General features: G+C 38.2%; 1 protein-coding gene across 1 annotated transcript in view; it reads left to right on the forward strand.

Moving 5' to 3' along the window:
* Window positions 1-18,449, forward strand: part of LOC111266683 (uncharacterized) — a 62,115-nt gene extending 43,666 nt beyond the window's left edge. Inside the window, exons 12-26 of the mRNA XM_086971025.1 lie at window positions 249-431; window positions 645-757; window positions 2,327-2,490; window positions 2,608-2,798; window positions 4,665-4,756; window positions 5,198-5,380; window positions 6,464-6,598; window positions 7,839-8,007; window positions 8,161-8,287; window positions 11,003-11,153; window positions 12,982-13,163; window positions 13,502-13,652; window positions 16,217-16,480; window positions 17,425-17,649; window positions 18,019-18,449. Of these exons, the coding sequence (XP_086827151.1) occupies window positions 249-431; window positions 645-757; window positions 2,327-2,490; window positions 2,608-2,798; window positions 4,665-4,756; window positions 5,198-5,380; window positions 6,464-6,598; window positions 7,839-8,007; window positions 8,161-8,287; window positions 11,003-11,153; window positions 12,982-13,163; window positions 13,502-13,652; window positions 16,217-16,480; window positions 17,425-17,649; window positions 18,019-18,107 (2,419 nt within the window). The 3' untranslated portion in view covers window positions 18,108-18,449. The remainder of the gene's footprint in view (window positions 1-248; window positions 432-644; window positions 758-2,326; window positions 2,491-2,607; window positions 2,799-4,664; window positions 4,757-5,197; window positions 5,381-6,463; window positions 6,599-7,838; window positions 8,008-8,160; window positions 8,288-11,002; window positions 11,154-12,981; window positions 13,164-13,501; window positions 13,653-16,216; window positions 16,481-17,424; window positions 17,650-18,018) is intronic.

The following is an 18,449-nucleotide window of genomic DNA, read 5'->3' on the forward strand; positions in this document are numbered from 1 at the left end:
CAACAATATTTCACTCTAGTTATTACTGTCCATCTGATCTTACAGTTAGACAAGCATTAATTAGCTGTGATGCCCTATAGAATATGTTGCCCTATCCAAAGTTAACAGGATTTCAAATTATAGCCACACAAAGGCTCATGTCAAGCAAACGTCTTCATATCAACAATGACAGCTGGATAAATATTATCTCTTATTATGCAATAAATAAGAGTTTCTTCTATAGTTGTTTGTCTCATTAATTTATTCAGCTGCCATCCGTGGAGAGGATCATGCGAGTGCCGTGCTGGGTCCTACGGAGAACTCTGCGAGCGGTCCTGCCCGACACTTACTTTCGGTGAGGGTTGTAGCCAACAGTGCGACTGTGCGAACGGTGCGGAGTGTGATCCTGTCAATGGAACATGTATCTGTGAGCCTGGATTCTACGGAGCTGAGTAAGTAATAGATCGGCATAAGCGATTTGCTATACTTAATCAATATACTATTGTAATGTCATCGTTGTAAATTGTTGAAGTTGTCATCGCATTGTAAATTTATTTTGCTATCTTTTTATCGAGGAATGTACAACAGAGTAAAATATTTATCGTGGTTTTCTAATAAGAATATGGAAATAATATTTAATATCATTCTCATGTGGCTCATTTTAGCTGCTCCCTAAAATGCCCGCCAGGGAGCTATGGCCGATCGTGCGAGGAGAGCTGCATTTGCGACAACAATGCTACATGTTCTCACATCACTGGGCAATGCACCTGCCCTTCAGGTACAGTCCTGTGGTTAACTGAAAGCCAAAGTACGATTTTGAGGACCCTTCATTTCATTTACCCAATGTTCACATTTACGTTGCTACAAATACCTATCGATAAGGCTAGGCAGAAAATATATTAGTATCACTGGTGTTCGTCTCTTCTTTTTTTGTTGCTCAACGACTGTATTTCCAGTAAATGCATGTGCTTCAAGCATATGAAAGTCCCGAGCTAATAGTTTTTTATGACCAGCTGTCGAGAAGAACATCACGCATGTGATAACATGTTGAATAAAAAAGAATCCATTTACTTATTCTACGAAGACTCTATTCTCTTATTCCTTCTATTTTTGGAGCGCAAGCACCGCCCGGACTGCTTCAAGAGGCTTACTAACAGTCTACGGCATAGAAATGGTTGTTCCTTGGTCATAAATCCCATTATGTATGACGGCCTTCGTTAAGGATTTACATATGATAAACTGTTTCAGTTAGCAGTTCTGTATATACCAAATTTCTTGATTACTAGTGAAAATTGCGCTTGCTTGCCGTGCCGGACAATGACATATCTTTCTTGTTACTGTGGCATGATTATAGAGGAGCTGTCGTTTGTATGAAAGTGTGGAACGCGTGTCAGCGTGCGCGCACGCACTAACACGTGCGCGGAACTCGTTTCCTGTCAGCTCTTGGGCTTTTAACGTTGGAGCATGTTCATAGCCAACGTTTAGGAGGGCATGAAGCTTGAAGTGGAAATTTATGCTACCAATGGTAGTGCAATACTTTAACTGAGATAGACAATTGGTGCTTTTTCCTTATACAAAGAGGATGTGGGAGATCAAATGTTAGGGAAAGATGTATGACAGCCCTCGTCGTTTTACCGGAACGGTCTCGTGATGTCCCTAGCCTGCCCTGGTCGCGAGATGCAATTGTCCAACCGGACAGATGGGAGGGAGCAAAGCGACATTAGTAGACGGAAACAACACCACGTATGGAAGGCATTCACGTTACTCAAGGCAAAATAAGTATACACCAGTTGGCGACGGCGCGACTTCCCATAAGGATTACGTATTCACACCGCTAAACCCTGAATTTCTGAGTTAAGCTGCTGGGGAAAGCTGAGTTAAGCCGTTGCTGAAAAGAAGGCGAAACACAACAGGAATTTTATTTTATGGGCAATATTTTACGCTAAACACGCACATGGACATTACCCTTCTTCCTCAATGCTACTCGGAGTTGCGATTGCCTGCCTGTTTAGCCGGCGGCTAGTTCTGTCTCCCGAGGAGAGCGCATCCGGCTCTCGGTACGTTTTAATTTTTTTTTTTTAACATGAACAGCGCAAGCGTCTTGACAAGCGGTGCACTCAAAAGTCTAAACCAGTTTGCCTTACCGGTGCAAGGCTTTTGCCACGATGAAAACTTTGCCAGTAATGCTATTATTTATGTGTGTTTTCACAATGCTGTCAGTTCAAAATCTTCAGCTGTAATTCCTGTAGGAGCAATAGGATGCTTATAGGAACTTTCTGAGTCCGCCAGTAATCTTCGCAATATTGCTATTGTTTTTTTTGCCTTTGTCTTCCTAATTATGTTGTAGGGTACTTCACGTCGAGGTGCAACCGGGTTTGCCCTCCTGGCCTCTACGGTTCAGGTTGTCAAACGCGGTGTCAATGTGCAAATGGCGGAGAATGTGAAGCAAGAACTGGTCAGTGTCGCTGTACTCCAGGTTTCTATGGAGAACTGTGCGAGAAACGGTGTGAGGTATGCATTCGCCATCTATTCTTACTTCCAACAACAACAGTAAAAATAGGAAAGATATTTCGCTTATTCTATAGTAATTGTTTCATTAAAATACGTTTATGTTTGTAATATCTTTAGTTGCATGAGCGCTACCTGGTACCCATTTTCTATGCGCTCTTCGCTGTGCACACAGAGAACTGCCGACCGGGACGCCCAAGCGTGTGCACTGACCCGATACGGTTGGAATTGACAGCCCTCGATTTGGATACCTCCACTCACCTGGTTCCTCTTCGCAGCGAACTGTTGTTGCTTGATGATCATTTTAGAAGGTTCACTTGAACAAAAGCTTTCGCCTGTGACAGGCGTGGTTTAAGAAAGAGCATATAATCCGAAATCAGTTCTAGTGCAATGGCAAAATGGCGCCGAGAGAGACACTAACATTACTATTATAATTAATGTTACTATTATCCAATACAAGCAAGTATTACCGAGTGCTTAATTGACAAAAACACGAGCAGTTGGTCAGCGACCTTCATCTATTTATACATGTCATAAAAGCAAAGTACTAAATGAGAAATAGTAGAATATATTATTGTACCAGTGAAATAAGATCAGTTTCTCTCAGTCATGAGAAACATTTAAAAAAGAGGAAAGTATCTACTATAGTTGTATGAATTGTTATACTATATATATAGAAAATCGTCCAATAGGTGTGCAGTTAGTTTGGATACTGTAATAAGTCCGCACTCAAATACTGTTCTGCTGTCGGGGCATTGTTGCCTAACCTAACCTAACCTAACCTAGCCTGCTACAGAAAGCTGTTCATACTGACGTAAAACTCACTGTACTTTAAAGAGCGTATATATTATTCACATGCGACAAGTAGGCTGTATCTTTCATGCCTTAGAAACCTTTCCTTAGTAAAATAAAATTAAACTATATTACACCTTTTCATCCCTGGGGACCAATTCAAAATAATCATAATTGTAATTTATGTCTACTATTCCTAAACACTCAGCTAAAACAGGTATCTTTGCATTGACGTTTCTAGACTGGAATACTTTTCGATCCCTTGTGGGGAACTTTTTCCAACTCTTTTTACAATTGGACAACCTCTCGAATTATCTCATTGATCACTAATTAAACGCAATAGGAATATATATTTCAGGAAGATTACTCTTATTATTTCGGCATTCAGATTTCTTCTTTGCAATTTTGTTAGGAAGTACTTCGCAAGGTAGGCGATGTACGTTTTGCGACTTTGGATTAACGAAGCATCAATTGTTTTGTTGCCATAGAAGAGTATTAATTAACTACTGTTCTGACTCAAGTTAAATTACGTTCAGGCTAAGGCATAGAAAACCTGTTGGCATTTCTTGATATCATGTCGTGAAGAAATTCTTATGCTCAGATACAGAGCGGTCGTGTGTGGCAATAGGAAAAGGTCCCTTAACGCGAAATTATCAGACAGACCCAACACGCATCCTCTTATGCACCTATGAGATAATCTACCATTAAAAATAGGCTCCAGGTGACTTTTTGGGAAGTTTAGTACATAGAACAACAGGAAATTAGAAACGAACCCATTTAAGTCGCAAGAATGTAGAAAAGTAAATGTTGCTTTAAGTTTAGTTTATTTAACACAAAATAACGGGTTGACGTAGGTCAATGCGAATGAGCAAGCAGCACTTTGCAGTTTTACCATTTCGATGTTCTGAGATGGCTAGCCTTCACCAGCGGAACGAGTCCAGCTCAAGACTTATTTATTCTTAAGTCTAACAAATTGAGCCGTTGCCACTATATCATTGAGAAGATTTTGACGTATATACGTGACTGTATTGTCTAGATGGAAAAAGATTGCATCTGTAATTTCCCGCATCTCCCCTGGTCTACTCAACCATAGATGAGCTATCTGTTGGAAACTATAGAGACATTTAGACAAATTTTATAGAGTACGCATATTTATTGATATCCTTCATCCAGGTTCGTAATGAACAACACATTTATAGCGCAGTAAAATATATATTCCAAATATTTTTCTATCTGACTAACTGCCGCACCGGCAACCCAGATAGCAAAAATGGGCCTTGATCGGCAAGGCAAGCATTATAGGGAGCAGGAATAGAACTGTATAATACAAAATAGGTGACATAAAGACTATTATTGTGAGAGGATGATATTCTAACGCGATGCAGTATTTTTTTCCAGTCTGGCTATTTTGGCCCGGGCTGCAGCCACAAGTGTGACTGTGAAGAGAACAATTCTATTGGATGCGACTCAGTAACTGGTGAGTAACTGGAGCATGCTGGTATTCAATGCGTAGAAAAGTCTGGTTTCAAATTGTCTGCTTTTATTCTAGAGGTAAATTTTTTGCAGTTTCTGAATATGTTTGAGACTATTATATAGCTATACATTGCTTTCTTTTTTTCGTACTTTTTTATATCTTATCGGTGTTTTATGTAATCCTGGAGTGGCATGCACACAGCTAAAAGCTAATGTTCAGCAAACAGACAATTTCTGTCCTACTAAGATAACGTGGCCAGGTTCCAAGTTCACGCAATAAACGCTGAAGCCTTTACATTAAGAAAAAATTTCGCCATTTCTAGTGCTATCTGTTGTTAAGCTTCTGTCTGGCCAGAAATCCCCCAATGATACTGTTACGTAATTGCGATCGAACCTAATTGAGTATTTGCTGATAGCTACGCAATGTATTTTTACCCCATTGCAGGTGAATGCCGTTGCTTGCCAGGCTATAGCGGTTGGCGGTGTGAATCGGAATGTATACCACCCGGCCTTTTTTGGGGGGCAGACTGCTCGAATGTATGCCCGTGCACTAATAACGGTACCTGTAATCAGTTCAGCGCCGACTGCAGCTGTCCTCCTGGATTTTACGGCCCTAAATGCAAGAAAAGTGAGTAACACGTGGCAATTGTTGGCTTTGTTTAGCTGTTTTTTTTTGTATGTCGTCAATCTTGTGGCGCTCTCTGTATGATCTATCTAATATCCCTTGAGTCGTTTACTTTGCAATAGTTTAAATTTATTTTTATGCTCCCTGCGTGGTGAATATTGAAGATAGGCTATCGCTGTCGATTGCGGGAATTCATTCATAGTGCCTAATTCACAATTGGCTTCAATAATTTTTTTTTTTTAATAAAAATGGATTGAACAATTTGCCATACTGCTTTAAATGTAGATTTTTTCGCATTTGAAAAAGTCATCCTGGGCACCACCCCCCGGCTATTACGCTTCATGATGATACATTTTGGATTAAGCACTTAAATGCGGCCATATGATAGTCGACGATGGTCATATCTGACGCTCATTTTCGTTCCAAACTTTGACGAAGTTTTCTGTGCTGAACGAAGGGGCTCAGTTCTTCTAACTATATCCGTAAGATGACAGCATACTTTATGAGACCTAAATTCATGCTCATCTGACTGTCGAAATATCAAATTTTATTCTTCTTTTCACATAGACCTAATATCTGGTTTAAGGTATAATTATACCTTGACACTAAATATATAGGTAATGCTTTAAAACTTAGACAGATTAAAATGTCTATGCTGCACTGTATTTACGAGCTAAGACGACGAATACGTAATTGATTAAAAAAGCTCTACTATCAAACCAACTATCTGTGTAAACAAGGAGAACATTAAAGTCGCATAGCGAAACCTAGTATTATATACTAAAAAATATTACGTTACCAACTGGTTTCTTCGTAAACTTGTGTTTTTTTTTTTGATATGGTATGTGTAGCACAGACATGAGTCACTTGTGCGCGCCTTTTAAGCCCATGCGCATTATTTGCCGCCTTCTAATGAACGTTCTTGTGTGAAAACTAAATATCGACCCTTAATCAAAATGACCATGAAGAGGTAGTTAGAAGAACCGTTTTTATATTGGCAATGGGTTCTCCAACGGGTAAATGCAGCTCCGTGTGAAACACATACTATTACTTAATCATATCTAGTCAATAGTTCTCTTACTTTAGGGTGCTCTCAAGGATACTTTGGCCTGGGGTGCAAGCAACAGTGTCCTCGCTGTGAGAATGCTCTTAGCCTATGCGATTCGGTAACGGGCTCATGCTCATGTCGATCCGGATGGACTGGATTAACGTGTTCAAAGAGTAAGTATGAATTGCAGTAATCATTGTCGACCTATACGGAGGTGGTTTGATTTGTTTGTTCTGATTAGTTGGCGGGCAAGGAATCTGGCTGACTCACGGTTGTTAAAGGCCTTTTCCACTTTCAGCGATTTTGCTAACATTTGAAATGCAAAAACGTGTATTACATAATATCCCTTTATGGCCACAATCACATATTCCTTATTCAGCTTTTCTTCTGAATGGCAACTGCGCGCACGTATTCTTTGTTGAGCTGGTTTTCTTTTTAGCGATGGTCAAGTGTTGCACTGAGGTTAATTGTTTACATATCGAGTTTTGCTCTCTCACAACGTAAAGAAATTCATTAATAAAATTAGCTCATTGTATAGTCTTACTGAATAAATCTTTCAAATACAGAATGTTTGCCCGGAACGTATTGATTTTACCCTTTGCTCTAAAATCCGGATTTTTTTCGTCTGTGTTGATCCGAGCTCATTTGTTGGACTGGAATCAAATATCGAATATTGTTTTCTCTTTTAGTGTAGTTCAATCGACATTGAAGGTGCAGACTGTCTTTCCAGTAAGAGCCAACCTACATGCATCCCGTCATCTGCATAATTCATCCGAATCTCTTCGGTGCGAGGTCACCTATCCGCCCGAAACTTTGCGCTTCCACGTTTCTCTAAATCAGGGCTCTTTGTATATCTGACATATGTGCCTCGGGCCACAGTCGTCTGTGAATTAGTTTTTCATACGACTAGATAAAATAAACCATTTTTATCAGTACCCGCCCAAAGCGTATAACCGGGAAGGCGTTGGAAGTATATTTGCGTTTGTGCTCTGACGACTTTCAAATTTTTATTCATTGATTTATGTAACATACAATAAGGGTACTACGTTGTTGGTAGAAGGGAATTTAAACAACTTAGATATATACAGGACATTTGCTAATTAATGACATTCTATTATTGCCTTAACTTTTGCTATTACGAGCTTTTTGCAAATAACGTCTTGACAATTTGCCAAAGAGCATCCTTTGACATGCGGAAGTGTCATGAACACTGCAAGCCCAATTTGGGTGTTTCAGCACTAGCAAACAGGAAATATTTCGAAATTGTCGGAAGTACACCCATGGTAATGCTCTGGTATTAACTCTAGATTTATAAGGGCTTGTAAATCCTTCCTAAGCTATGTACAAATTAGATACGATACTTCTCAAATATGAAAAATTACCTAATTTTTTAACGTGACCTCATAATTGCAGCGTGTTCCCCGGACTTCTGGGGTGCTAACTGCAGCGAGCGTTGTCAGTGTTTTCACGGAGGTGAATGCGACCCTCAAACAGGCTCATGCTTTTGTCTCCCCGGTTGGAAGGGCCCCCGTTGTGCTGAAGCCTGCCCCCACGGAACATACGGTTTCAACTGTACTAAAAAGTAATTCATATACAACGGTCCTTACATCAGAACGTCTTCTACAAATGGACTCATTTTATATATATGCTTCTAAGAAATAAAGTTCAAAACGTCGTTCGATCAATAAGGTATCAGGTCATTTTCTTAATGTAATTGCATTTGAAACGTTTATAGATGTTCATGTGTAAACGGTGGCCAGTGTCGTGCAACAGATGGAGCCTGCATGTGTCCCCATGGATGGACAGGTAGCCGTTGTCAACAGGTTTGTCCTGAAGGCTACTTTGGAGAACATTGTTTTCAGGTATGTGTCCATCACCAATATTTTCTGAACACCTCGTTACAACAAAGTCAGACTTAATGAATAAATAAAAGTATCTATTCAGGTTAGCGGCTGGCGACATGTAGCCCATGCGTGTAACACATACATGCCATTTGCATATCAAACAATGTATCTGTCTGCTTACGTGTTGTTAATTTTGCTACTACACTGAAACTTGAAGTAAAAGAGGCAAAAACAGCGAAAGGTCAAATTCAAATATATATATATATATAGTTTGCAATTTTTATTTTTATACTACCATTCTACTTAGGGATGAAAATTAGCTAGGCTAAAGGGCAGTGCTTCTTAGTTCTAGTGCTGCAACAGCCAAACGTGATGTAATGTAAAAGTTAGTCTAAGTTAAATTCTAAGTACTTCATACGTAGATGTATTTTGAATGACTTGAACTGATTTAAATGATAAACTATTTAAACCTTTTTCGCTTACTTTTGCACGTGTTGTGTTGGTAAATGTGTACTCATGACCATAACTGAACGGTGTAAGCTATAGCACTAATGACCATAGCAATTACTTATATTGTATTTAATAACGAGCGAGTAATCTTATAAATGGTAGAGGAGTGGTTCGTCATTATAAGAAGATGCAAAGTAGTAAAGAAGAAGTAGTTAAGATGTCCGCATGTCAAACAAGTGTTCTCTTCCTCCTTTTTTTCAATAAAGCATGAAAATTTGCGTATCGACGGATATAGTAAGGAAGTCGTCAGTTAACTTGGTAAATTCGGAGGCGAACTTTCTGTAGTCTCGTTAGTGTGCTAGAGTTGTTAAGCTTTATTTGTTAAGTAGGAGCTGTCTCGTTATTGCTATTGTTGCTTCACGAAGTGCCGTAAAAGGGATTCATGCAGACGCTCACGTACAGCTAACACATATCCTCGTACCACAGGTCTCTTCTTTCATCCAGCTTGTGTTGTCTAAAATACCCATAGCTCTTCTATCGTTTCCTACTTACTCGAAGGGATTATTTTCCCAGCCTAACTCGTTCCAGCAGTTTAGCCAGCCAACACTTCCTGTGCTAATCCTCTATGTTTCAAGTTTTACGTCTGGTGTCAGCGTTAAGCGTTAGGTTTCATCAAGCAGTTCGCTCCCAGCACGAAGGCTACCATCGCCAGCTAACTAACTAACTAGCCAACCGCTATAACAGAGAGTTACAGCTATAATATAACCCGTTGGTGGGGACATTATTCAATAGATGGAATGAAAACACCTAATCCTTATTGATCATACGAAAGTTTATGAAATTAATATCTTCGACGGAGTGTTACGCAGTTTGAACACAAGACAGAAAGACACTAAAGCGTACCAAAAAGCAAATCACAGATGCAACGAGCAGCCTGATTGGCCTATTAATTACTCCCAGAAACTCTAGGACTAGTTTAGATTTCATCGATGCGTTCTGTCGCTGTTTGTTTTTTACTGTTTGACTTAAATGACACTCTATAAATAAAAATGGGATATCACGTTATTACCTGTAACTGAACTTAGGCTGTTTTCCTTATTTATATAATAAGTTTTTTTAATTTTATTTGCAATTATATTGGATTATTTTTACTTAATAAAAAAACACTACATTGTTTATTTTTGTAATAATAAGTTATCGTGTTATGTATGCCCGGTCACTGTTCACGACTTTTCTCGTCCTTCCACCAAAATGGATATATGCCTCTTCGCCAAAAGGATATTGGGTGTCGTCTCGAATAAGTTCTGAGACACGTATTGGATTGTTGATCTGTGGCGAAGGTAGCGCCACGAAGCTGATGGCCCAGTGAACGAAAACAGTAAAAATCGATCGGCGCAAGGTCCGGAGAATATAAAAAGTACAACGAGACTTCCCATTCAAAATCAAGGAGGGCACCCTTAACGATGTTTGCTATGTGTGGTCTCACGTTGTGATAAGGCAGGATGACCTGACCTCGCCTGGCCGGTTTTTTCCGTTTGGATAACCTGATCAACTTGATACAACTGGACTGAATAAACGTGCCGATTAACTCCTGGGGTTCATATGAAGAAATTTCCAGTGAATCAGGCTCTTATAGTCTTACCAAACACGAAGTGTAATTTTCTTTGAGGTTTAGTTTTCTTTGAGGTCTTTGGTTATCGGCGACATTTCTGTGCAAAAATTGGTTACTGAGGCTGCGTAATGCTCGATACCAAGTGAGATGTCGAGCTACAACGTTAAGCGGCATATCCTTGTTGAGTTTACTAGGTTTTTGAGATGGCTACCTTGAGATGGTTACTAACGGTCTTGCGGCTATCGCTCAACCTTTTTTTACCGATTCGTAAGCTGTTTGTCAGCCGTCTTCCTTCAAAAGTATCTTCAAATGGCCGTCATCAAACTCAGATAGTCGGCTAGTGTGAGAAACATTCTCTAGATCCCAGGTTCCGGTTTTAACCTTAAGAAGTTACTCTTAAGTATGTCTTCCAGCGATATCACCGATATAGCACATAGGGCAAATATTCTGGGGCTCTTTCGGCTGCGTTTTGTTCTTATACACCAGACCTATTTTTTGAACGACGCGTTAACTATACTTATTCCGCCATGCTACTCTAAAGGTTGGTAATTACATAACCATCATCAATCGAAGGAATCACTAGGGTCCTACGAAGGTTCTTAACTTTTATTGCACACCGGACGCACATAAATGGTAGCATTGCGTTAGTGACGTCTTGATTTCTATTTTAGGCTTGTAAGTGCGACTCAAAGCCGGGAATGTTCTGCGACCCAGTGAAAGGTTGTGTGTGCCGCGGTGGATTTTCAGGTCGGGAATGCGGCACGCTGGTAGCTGGAAGTGTAATGCTTAGAGATCACACTGCCTATAACAATCAGCCACAGGGTTTGTATTAAAACATTTCAGTAATTTCAACTTAAGTGTAGTATTATCTAATCTAAGACACAATCTTCGAGTCAAGAAGTTAGTTCAGTCCTTTGGAGCACGTACGCCATCCGTACGTTACAGTACATGTTTAGAATGAATATATATATATATATATATATACTGAACCGCTCACCAACTGTTAGTAAGGCTGATGAACATTTGTAGATGTATCAAGTTTGAATGATTTGAAACTCTCAAGGTTTTTAAACTTTTGTTTTTTTTCCCCAAGAACTAATTTATTTTTACTATAAGTACTTCGTAAACATCAATCGAACCGTTCGACCACCAAAAGCGATTTAGGTTAAATGTCTACTAGGTATTCCATGAAATAAGACGCAATCAATATGCCCTTACCGAATACGACATTGTAAACTTGACATGTAATGCTTTAGTACGCAATAAAAACTTTGTTTACTTCAATTTGCTCTAGGGTGTGGTAAAGCATCTCTCTACTGTGGAGATTTCCATTTGTAAGGACTAACTAACTAACTAACTTTGTCTTCTGATCGTATCGTACGTTATGCTGTACAAAACACACCGATACAATGACGCGTATAAGAGTGGAAAACACATAGGTGCCGAAAGTCGAAAAGTTGTTTAATATTTCAAAGCTTGAAGGCACGGCCAAGTAAATGTTTTAGCAGAATTCATAGAAACAAATCAATACGTGAACAAGTCCTTTTCATGGAGGCCACCGTGAATGCTTAAAATATGAGTCCTCATAAGTCTCCTCATACCGAACTTTTCAATAATGTGCAAATATATAATACTTTGACGATAATTCTTGTATCCACACTGCCTACTAGATTTATCAGTTACGTCCTTAATAGTAAAGTTAACTCATATGATACATAGTCAAGTTTATAATATATGTTATTTAGCTATGACAATATTATATGGCGACAGCTATGATCAGTTGGCTGTTTATAATAATAATGGTACACCTAGCTAGGTGTCTTGCGTTAATCGATAGTATCCTTAAACGATTTTTCTATTTTTTCAAATAATTTATTAATCTGCCTGCGTATGATATCGCCCCAAGTTCTGACTTCATGTTCAGACAATTCAATTACTTGGGCTATTTGAATCCGGTCAAGAATTTATGGCCTAAGCCTATCATATCCTACTCGTCCTACTGGAAAATAAAATTATACAGCAGTATTTACAATTCCAGTGCACGGTTTGAATAAATTTAATGATGTTTTGTTAAGTAATTAAGTGAGGACTTTACAGTTTGTTGTGAACAAAGGAATTAGATGTAGGCTCTTATTGAAAAAGAAGACCAAAATGTGTTTGTGGTACAGCAATTTGTCGAGAGAAGGATGATTGCATAGCTTTAATAATTTATATATCAATAGCATAATAGGGCCATGTTAATATTATGACATTTATGATATGAATGAAGAACTGAATATAATTCATACACGTTTCTTCACCTGTCTCCCACTCGACAGATAGTCACGTCTCACACCGTACAGAAGACATGACTATTTGTAAAAAAGACTAGAAAGAAGGTCTAGGTAAGATTTCTTTCGGGTCAGTCATTGTCCGATGTTTACACAATGCTGTGTAAGCACATAGCATACAAATGGCATAGTTCCTCATGTTGGTATGTCTTTTGCGAACATCTTATTACAAATAAGAATCACGTCGATTATATATCGATATTGTAAGTTAATATATATTTGTCATCAACAAGACTAGATATATTCATAGTCATTATTAGATATTTTTAGGCACGGTAGCTTTCAGAATAATTTTCTTTGCAATACAATCCCCATTGCAGGGGTGATGGCTGGGGTTCTTTTCTCAACGTTTCTATGTTGCGTCGTTCTCCTATGTGTGGCATTCTATTACCGACGAAGAGTGAATAGACTCAAATCTGAACTTGCCTATGTGACCTATACGGCGGAACGAATGACCCCGGAACATCATCTAGATAATTCAACCTATCAGGCGAACTATCAGGTAATTTCATACTAGTGACAACTCAAGGTTCTCAACTACGTTCGCTGCCTTCATTCGTCGCATTTACCTGGTGACCGTCTTCGTAAACAGCTTTTAATTTACAAATCTCTATTATAGGTCTTTTTTGTAAGTTCGGTTCGTTCGTCATGGAGAACGTTTTCTCTCCTGTGTTCTATTTCTCAAAGCAATTAAGTATGCTCTGTTGACTTTTAGGAACGAAAAGTAAATAGGGTATTTTCATTGCCTTAAATAGACGAGGCCTCGCAGGGGGTCTACAGTTTGAAGATAATGTATATTTATTCGTAATTCAAAACGAAAATATTTTTCTTTATATTTAGGCTACCCCCGATTGCGGAGCGGTGAGCAACGTTCAAACTTTGCTTCCGAATAATATCAAATTTGTGAACAATGACCTCTCCTCGACGAACAGTTTTACCTCAAACAGCATCGGAAATCTTCCCGTAGGAATCGGTGCTGCTGGACCTTCAGGTATTTGCGCTTAAATAGTTAGAGCTATATACTTGCACTGAATCTGGATACCATACGTTTCAACATTGCACCATAAAAATATACGATTAGTACGCAGGGTACTTATTGCAATAGCGTGTAAATTAGCCTTTTTGCGTAATATTAGCATGAACTTGTTAGGTACGGTTCTGTGGCTACTGTGTAAAGGTTCAAAATAAAAGATCGAATTGATTCTAAGATTTAAAGCGTCATGTGGGCTATTCCCTACAAGCAAAATTCAGCGGGTATTCGATCTGTGATACACGTGAATTCAGCAGAATCCAATGCTGTATCGTGTTGTAATATTTCTTATCTCTGCTTGATAAAGGATTCGGGAATTGCACTTTGTTATCACTTTGAGACATTAATCATTTTCAATAATGTACTTTCACCATCTATACGGTGGATATATAATAATGGGGAAGGGAAAAAATTCATTCAAAATTTCAGAATCTCAAAGATAGGAGTCAAAAGTTCAGCGCAGTCCGAACAAACATAGCGTCCCACTCGTTGTAAAATACATCATTCTTGTCAACAACGCACCTTATGTAGTTGCTTCTGACAAGAGTTTTATGAATTTATTGGCATAGTACGCTGACATACCCGTTACTATCAAGGTTTACTATAGGTAATTATTTACACACGAAATCATCAATCCGGTGAAGTTGGCAAACGGTGCGCAAATGCTTGTTTTGCTTTGTCAAGCAAAATGCAATTCGTGGGCATCGCAGTACATCTGCCATTCAGAAGATGGCTTCACATTGTGCAGCAGAACTTCACGCGAACTAATGGCAGATGAATAATACATTTTGAACTATCCAATTTGGCAGTAAATTATTATAAGACATTAACTTCACCTAATAATAAAATAACAGTTCTTAATCGGAGGAAGGGCATATCCTCCTGAATTTCAATGATTGATTGATTGATTTGTTCGTTAAGTTTTCAGCAACCCAAATAGCCCCACTATTTAGCGCCAATAACTTCCGTGGTCAGGTTATATGGGCCAATTTATTGTGATTGAACTGTTTTGGCCATCACAGTTCGTTAATTTGCAGATTGCTAATATTATATTCTCCACTTTACATGAATGTCCCTTTACTCTATATATCATATAAAGCATATTAAAGCATATGTAGAATGTATAATAATAATAATTTTTCTATTTTCCGTATATTACTATAGCTTAAGCTTAGACAAGACGAAAAAAAACATTAACGAAATAGGTATAGTACGCTTTTAAACATTTGATGTCGATTATGTTAATTGTCTTCTAATGTTCCATTTATATCAAGTGGTAAATGCTTGCAATAAATGTCTGAAAGAGGGATCCTGAATTGGCAACTTCTTGTTCATCACTAGCTACAGACCGCGTATCTTTGAAATCTCTTGCACGCTTATAGCATGTATCGCTGTTACCTTCTTACGAATGAAATCCTCTATGTCTGGCTGTTCGAGAAATCACTTTGCAACTTCTGTGCCATATCTAACTAGAGGTCCCCTTTCCCTTCGGTTTTCGAAAAGGCGAGCTAAGAATGGCTCAGGCCTTACATACATTGTCTGCCATTGCTTTCCTACTGATTAAAATGTATGGAGCCAAAAAAGTAGTATTGCACAGCAGGAAAACAACAAGAAGGAAATGAAAATGATTAATTCATTTGCCTTTAGCGTACGCAGATATTGTAATACAATGGGTATCCTTTATGGTGTCGCTTGTTTGTACTTGAGTGTACTATATACTAGAAAAAGAATGCTCAGCACGTTACTCGGTTCCGTTTGCAGCGTACGCAAATCCCTTCTTCTTGCTTGGTCGATTCAAGCTTTGTTGACTATTGAGCTTTCGTGTTCGAGCAGGTACTCCCTTAGCGACTGATTGCCTTCGTTACGGTTATGGAGTTCAGTTTCGTGAACGCCGTTTCTACTGTCTGAAAGATTGTGCCTGCAAATAATAACGTTTGTGATTTTTAGGGACTGATTTAGGTATTAGCTAACGTTTAAACAGTACATAAATATAAAATAAACTTTTTGTCGAGTGGTTAAACAAGCGCCGCTCTTGGTCCCTGGCATAAAATACTGTTTAAGATAATTTATGGTTTTCGTTTCCAACCATGCCCTAGAACGGACACGTTATCGCCCTGGGGATCGTGCATGCTTAATAGTGCATGAACAGCTTCGAATGTTATCGAAAGTTCTTCAGGCCAAGTAGCAAAAACAGGAAAAGGTATCTTGCAATTGAAATATTGGTTCTCTTCCAACTATTGTGAGAGAGAGGTGTAATTAGCCGGGTAACGGGAACTAGACATACGTTTCTTCACAGGCATGCAACAGCACTTGCACACATGTACAAATATATACAACAAAAGGGCACAAATATGTATCTGCATATGACCATACTAGTTACTTAAGTAAATATACTTTTAAAGAACTCGGTCTAAAAAGCAGAACAGATACCTAGAAACTGTAATTGTTTTCTTATTGTACGTGATTTTCTATTATAATTTCCATGTTGCATGTAGAGGTACGTTTATGTGAGTTGTCCTTTACAGGCGTCCAGGCTGTATGTACATTAAGCCACACAAAAAACTCGAACGTGGAGCGAGCAAAAATCGGAGAAGATTCGTACTATGCCACCATGGGAAGAGCCCAGCATTTCCAACAACAGCAGCGGCATGGATCAGATGGAAGCGGCGGAAGAGGCGGAAGTAAAAAGGGCTGTTGCAGTACAACTCTGCCCCGTTCTGGCCAGCAAGGGACATTTGGCCTGAATACGGCTTCAGGTGGCGAAGAATATGCCGCTAGAAAGAGTAAAGGTGAATGTTATGATTGCTTTTTAAATTAAAATGATTTAATTAATTATAATTAAATTAAATTAAAGCGAAAATTTAAAAAAAAATGCAAAACTAATGTTAACTAGAGCGTCTATTTTGGGTATCGTTTTGGGTATTTATAGGGAATACAATTCGTGTAAAAAAGTAAACTGACTGTACGTGTAGACTAAACGTCTAGGCGAATTTATAGCATTTTATTTTTGATTTTTATATATTTTGCTTTTGTTAATCGTAAAAGTAGTTTCATCTAAGTAGCTGAGTATTTACCGATATCTTTTTATAAGGATTAGTATAATTGACACAAGAAACTGGTTACTAGTAAGTTTATTGATTTTCCGAATTCTTACGAAGTTTGAAGACTTTGTTTTAAAGGTAGAACACTTTAGAACTTGAAGTAGACTTATATAAATAGAGTCCAAGGAATCTGAGACGGCTATTGGAAGGTTTATACCTGGACGTAACGGTGCATAAACATCAGGTAGATAATAAAACAAAGTATAGGAAATATCTTTCAAAGCTCTTTTGATCCCTTTCATACCGAGTGCAAATCGGGCGATTTGGTCAGTTCAACAAAACGATACCTCATTCATTATACCTTCCAGACAATATATACCACAAAAATATATCAGTACATAGTCTGGCCCAAGTTTCCAAGCCCATTAACTTCTTTCAGCATCTTTAACTCCTAAAAAAATTAGTGATGAGTGAGATAGGAAAGAAAAAGCAGATTTTTGCTTGTTTATGTTTATCACGAAGCTAGAAAAACTGGGGACGGAAAAATATTTTGATAGTCCTCTTATGGTAGACGTTTCTGTGGTGACATAAGTCGCTAAAACCAAAATCTTAATGTTAACACTGTGTACTAACTATGGTTTCTTGACGAAATTGCACATTTTATTTAAATATCGTTCATAACGTTTTTACAGAATTGGACTTCCGGCCTAACATTTACCAGAGCATTGATGACCTGAAAACGTTGACAAAAGAGCCATTTTATTGCGAGGTCCGGGACGGTAAATCAACGATGTCAAAAGATGAGGACATTTCTAACCAGCTGGAAGCGTCTAATTGCGCGGCAGGTGAGGGTGAATGCTCAAACGCGCGCGAATCTCGGCAGCGGGGCAGCACGAGCACGCTACGTAGCACCGATGGTAAGAATCAGAGATGTTTTGATTAATCAATTACTATATTTAAGAAAAGTGTGACAAAAAATATATTGTATTTTAAAATAGATTAAATTCACTTTATTCGTATATATTGATGTTTCATATGGATGAATGGACGGATTTTTTTTTGTTAACTGTACCTATAATTGGGTAATTTAAAAAAACCGTGTTCAGAAAGCCAATAGTAGGTTTTGTACGCTTCTCGCAATCTAAATTGCTTCTCTGTTGTTGAAAAGCTCTAACTAGATATTATCTATTTCAACAAAAAAACTGTTGGTTTATAGAAAAAATTAGTTTATAGTATATATATATATATATTATGCAATAATTGCAATTTTTTTTCAATGTTTCCAGAGAACAACGAATATTCATCGAAGTTAACATTAAAAGCGGAAAAATATTACGGTGTTGTTCTCAAGAAGGGTGAAGATCCGAAAGTGTAAATAATGTTATCCATGCTAGCGTTGCCTGTAAATACTATCTAGAGAAAACGACAATAGATATAGACAAGGTATATATAGATCAAAACAAATAAGGAAGAAGATAACTCTTGGCTATCAAAAAAAAAAACACTCATATATTCGCACGGCCACCATATTTGTTTGACGCACTCACACATTATTACTATTAGGGTAATATTAAGACATTATTTAGCAGTCTTGATCAAAAGTAGAATTTAGCTGTGCTTAGTACAAGCATAGCTTTCGTTCGGAACTGATGCATAATGCAATTCTTTGATGTAAGTACCTTTTTTTTTTTCCTATGGCTAGAGAAAATTCAGGATA

The sequence above is a fragment of the Varroa jacobsoni genome, unplaced genomic scaffold (assembly GCF_002532875.2).
Source record: "Varroa jacobsoni isolate VJ856 unplaced genomic scaffold, vjacob_1.0 scaffold_1108, whole genome shotgun sequence".
NCBI classification, from domain to species: domain Eukaryota; kingdom Metazoa; phylum Arthropoda; class Arachnida; order Mesostigmata; family Varroidae; genus Varroa; species Varroa jacobsoni.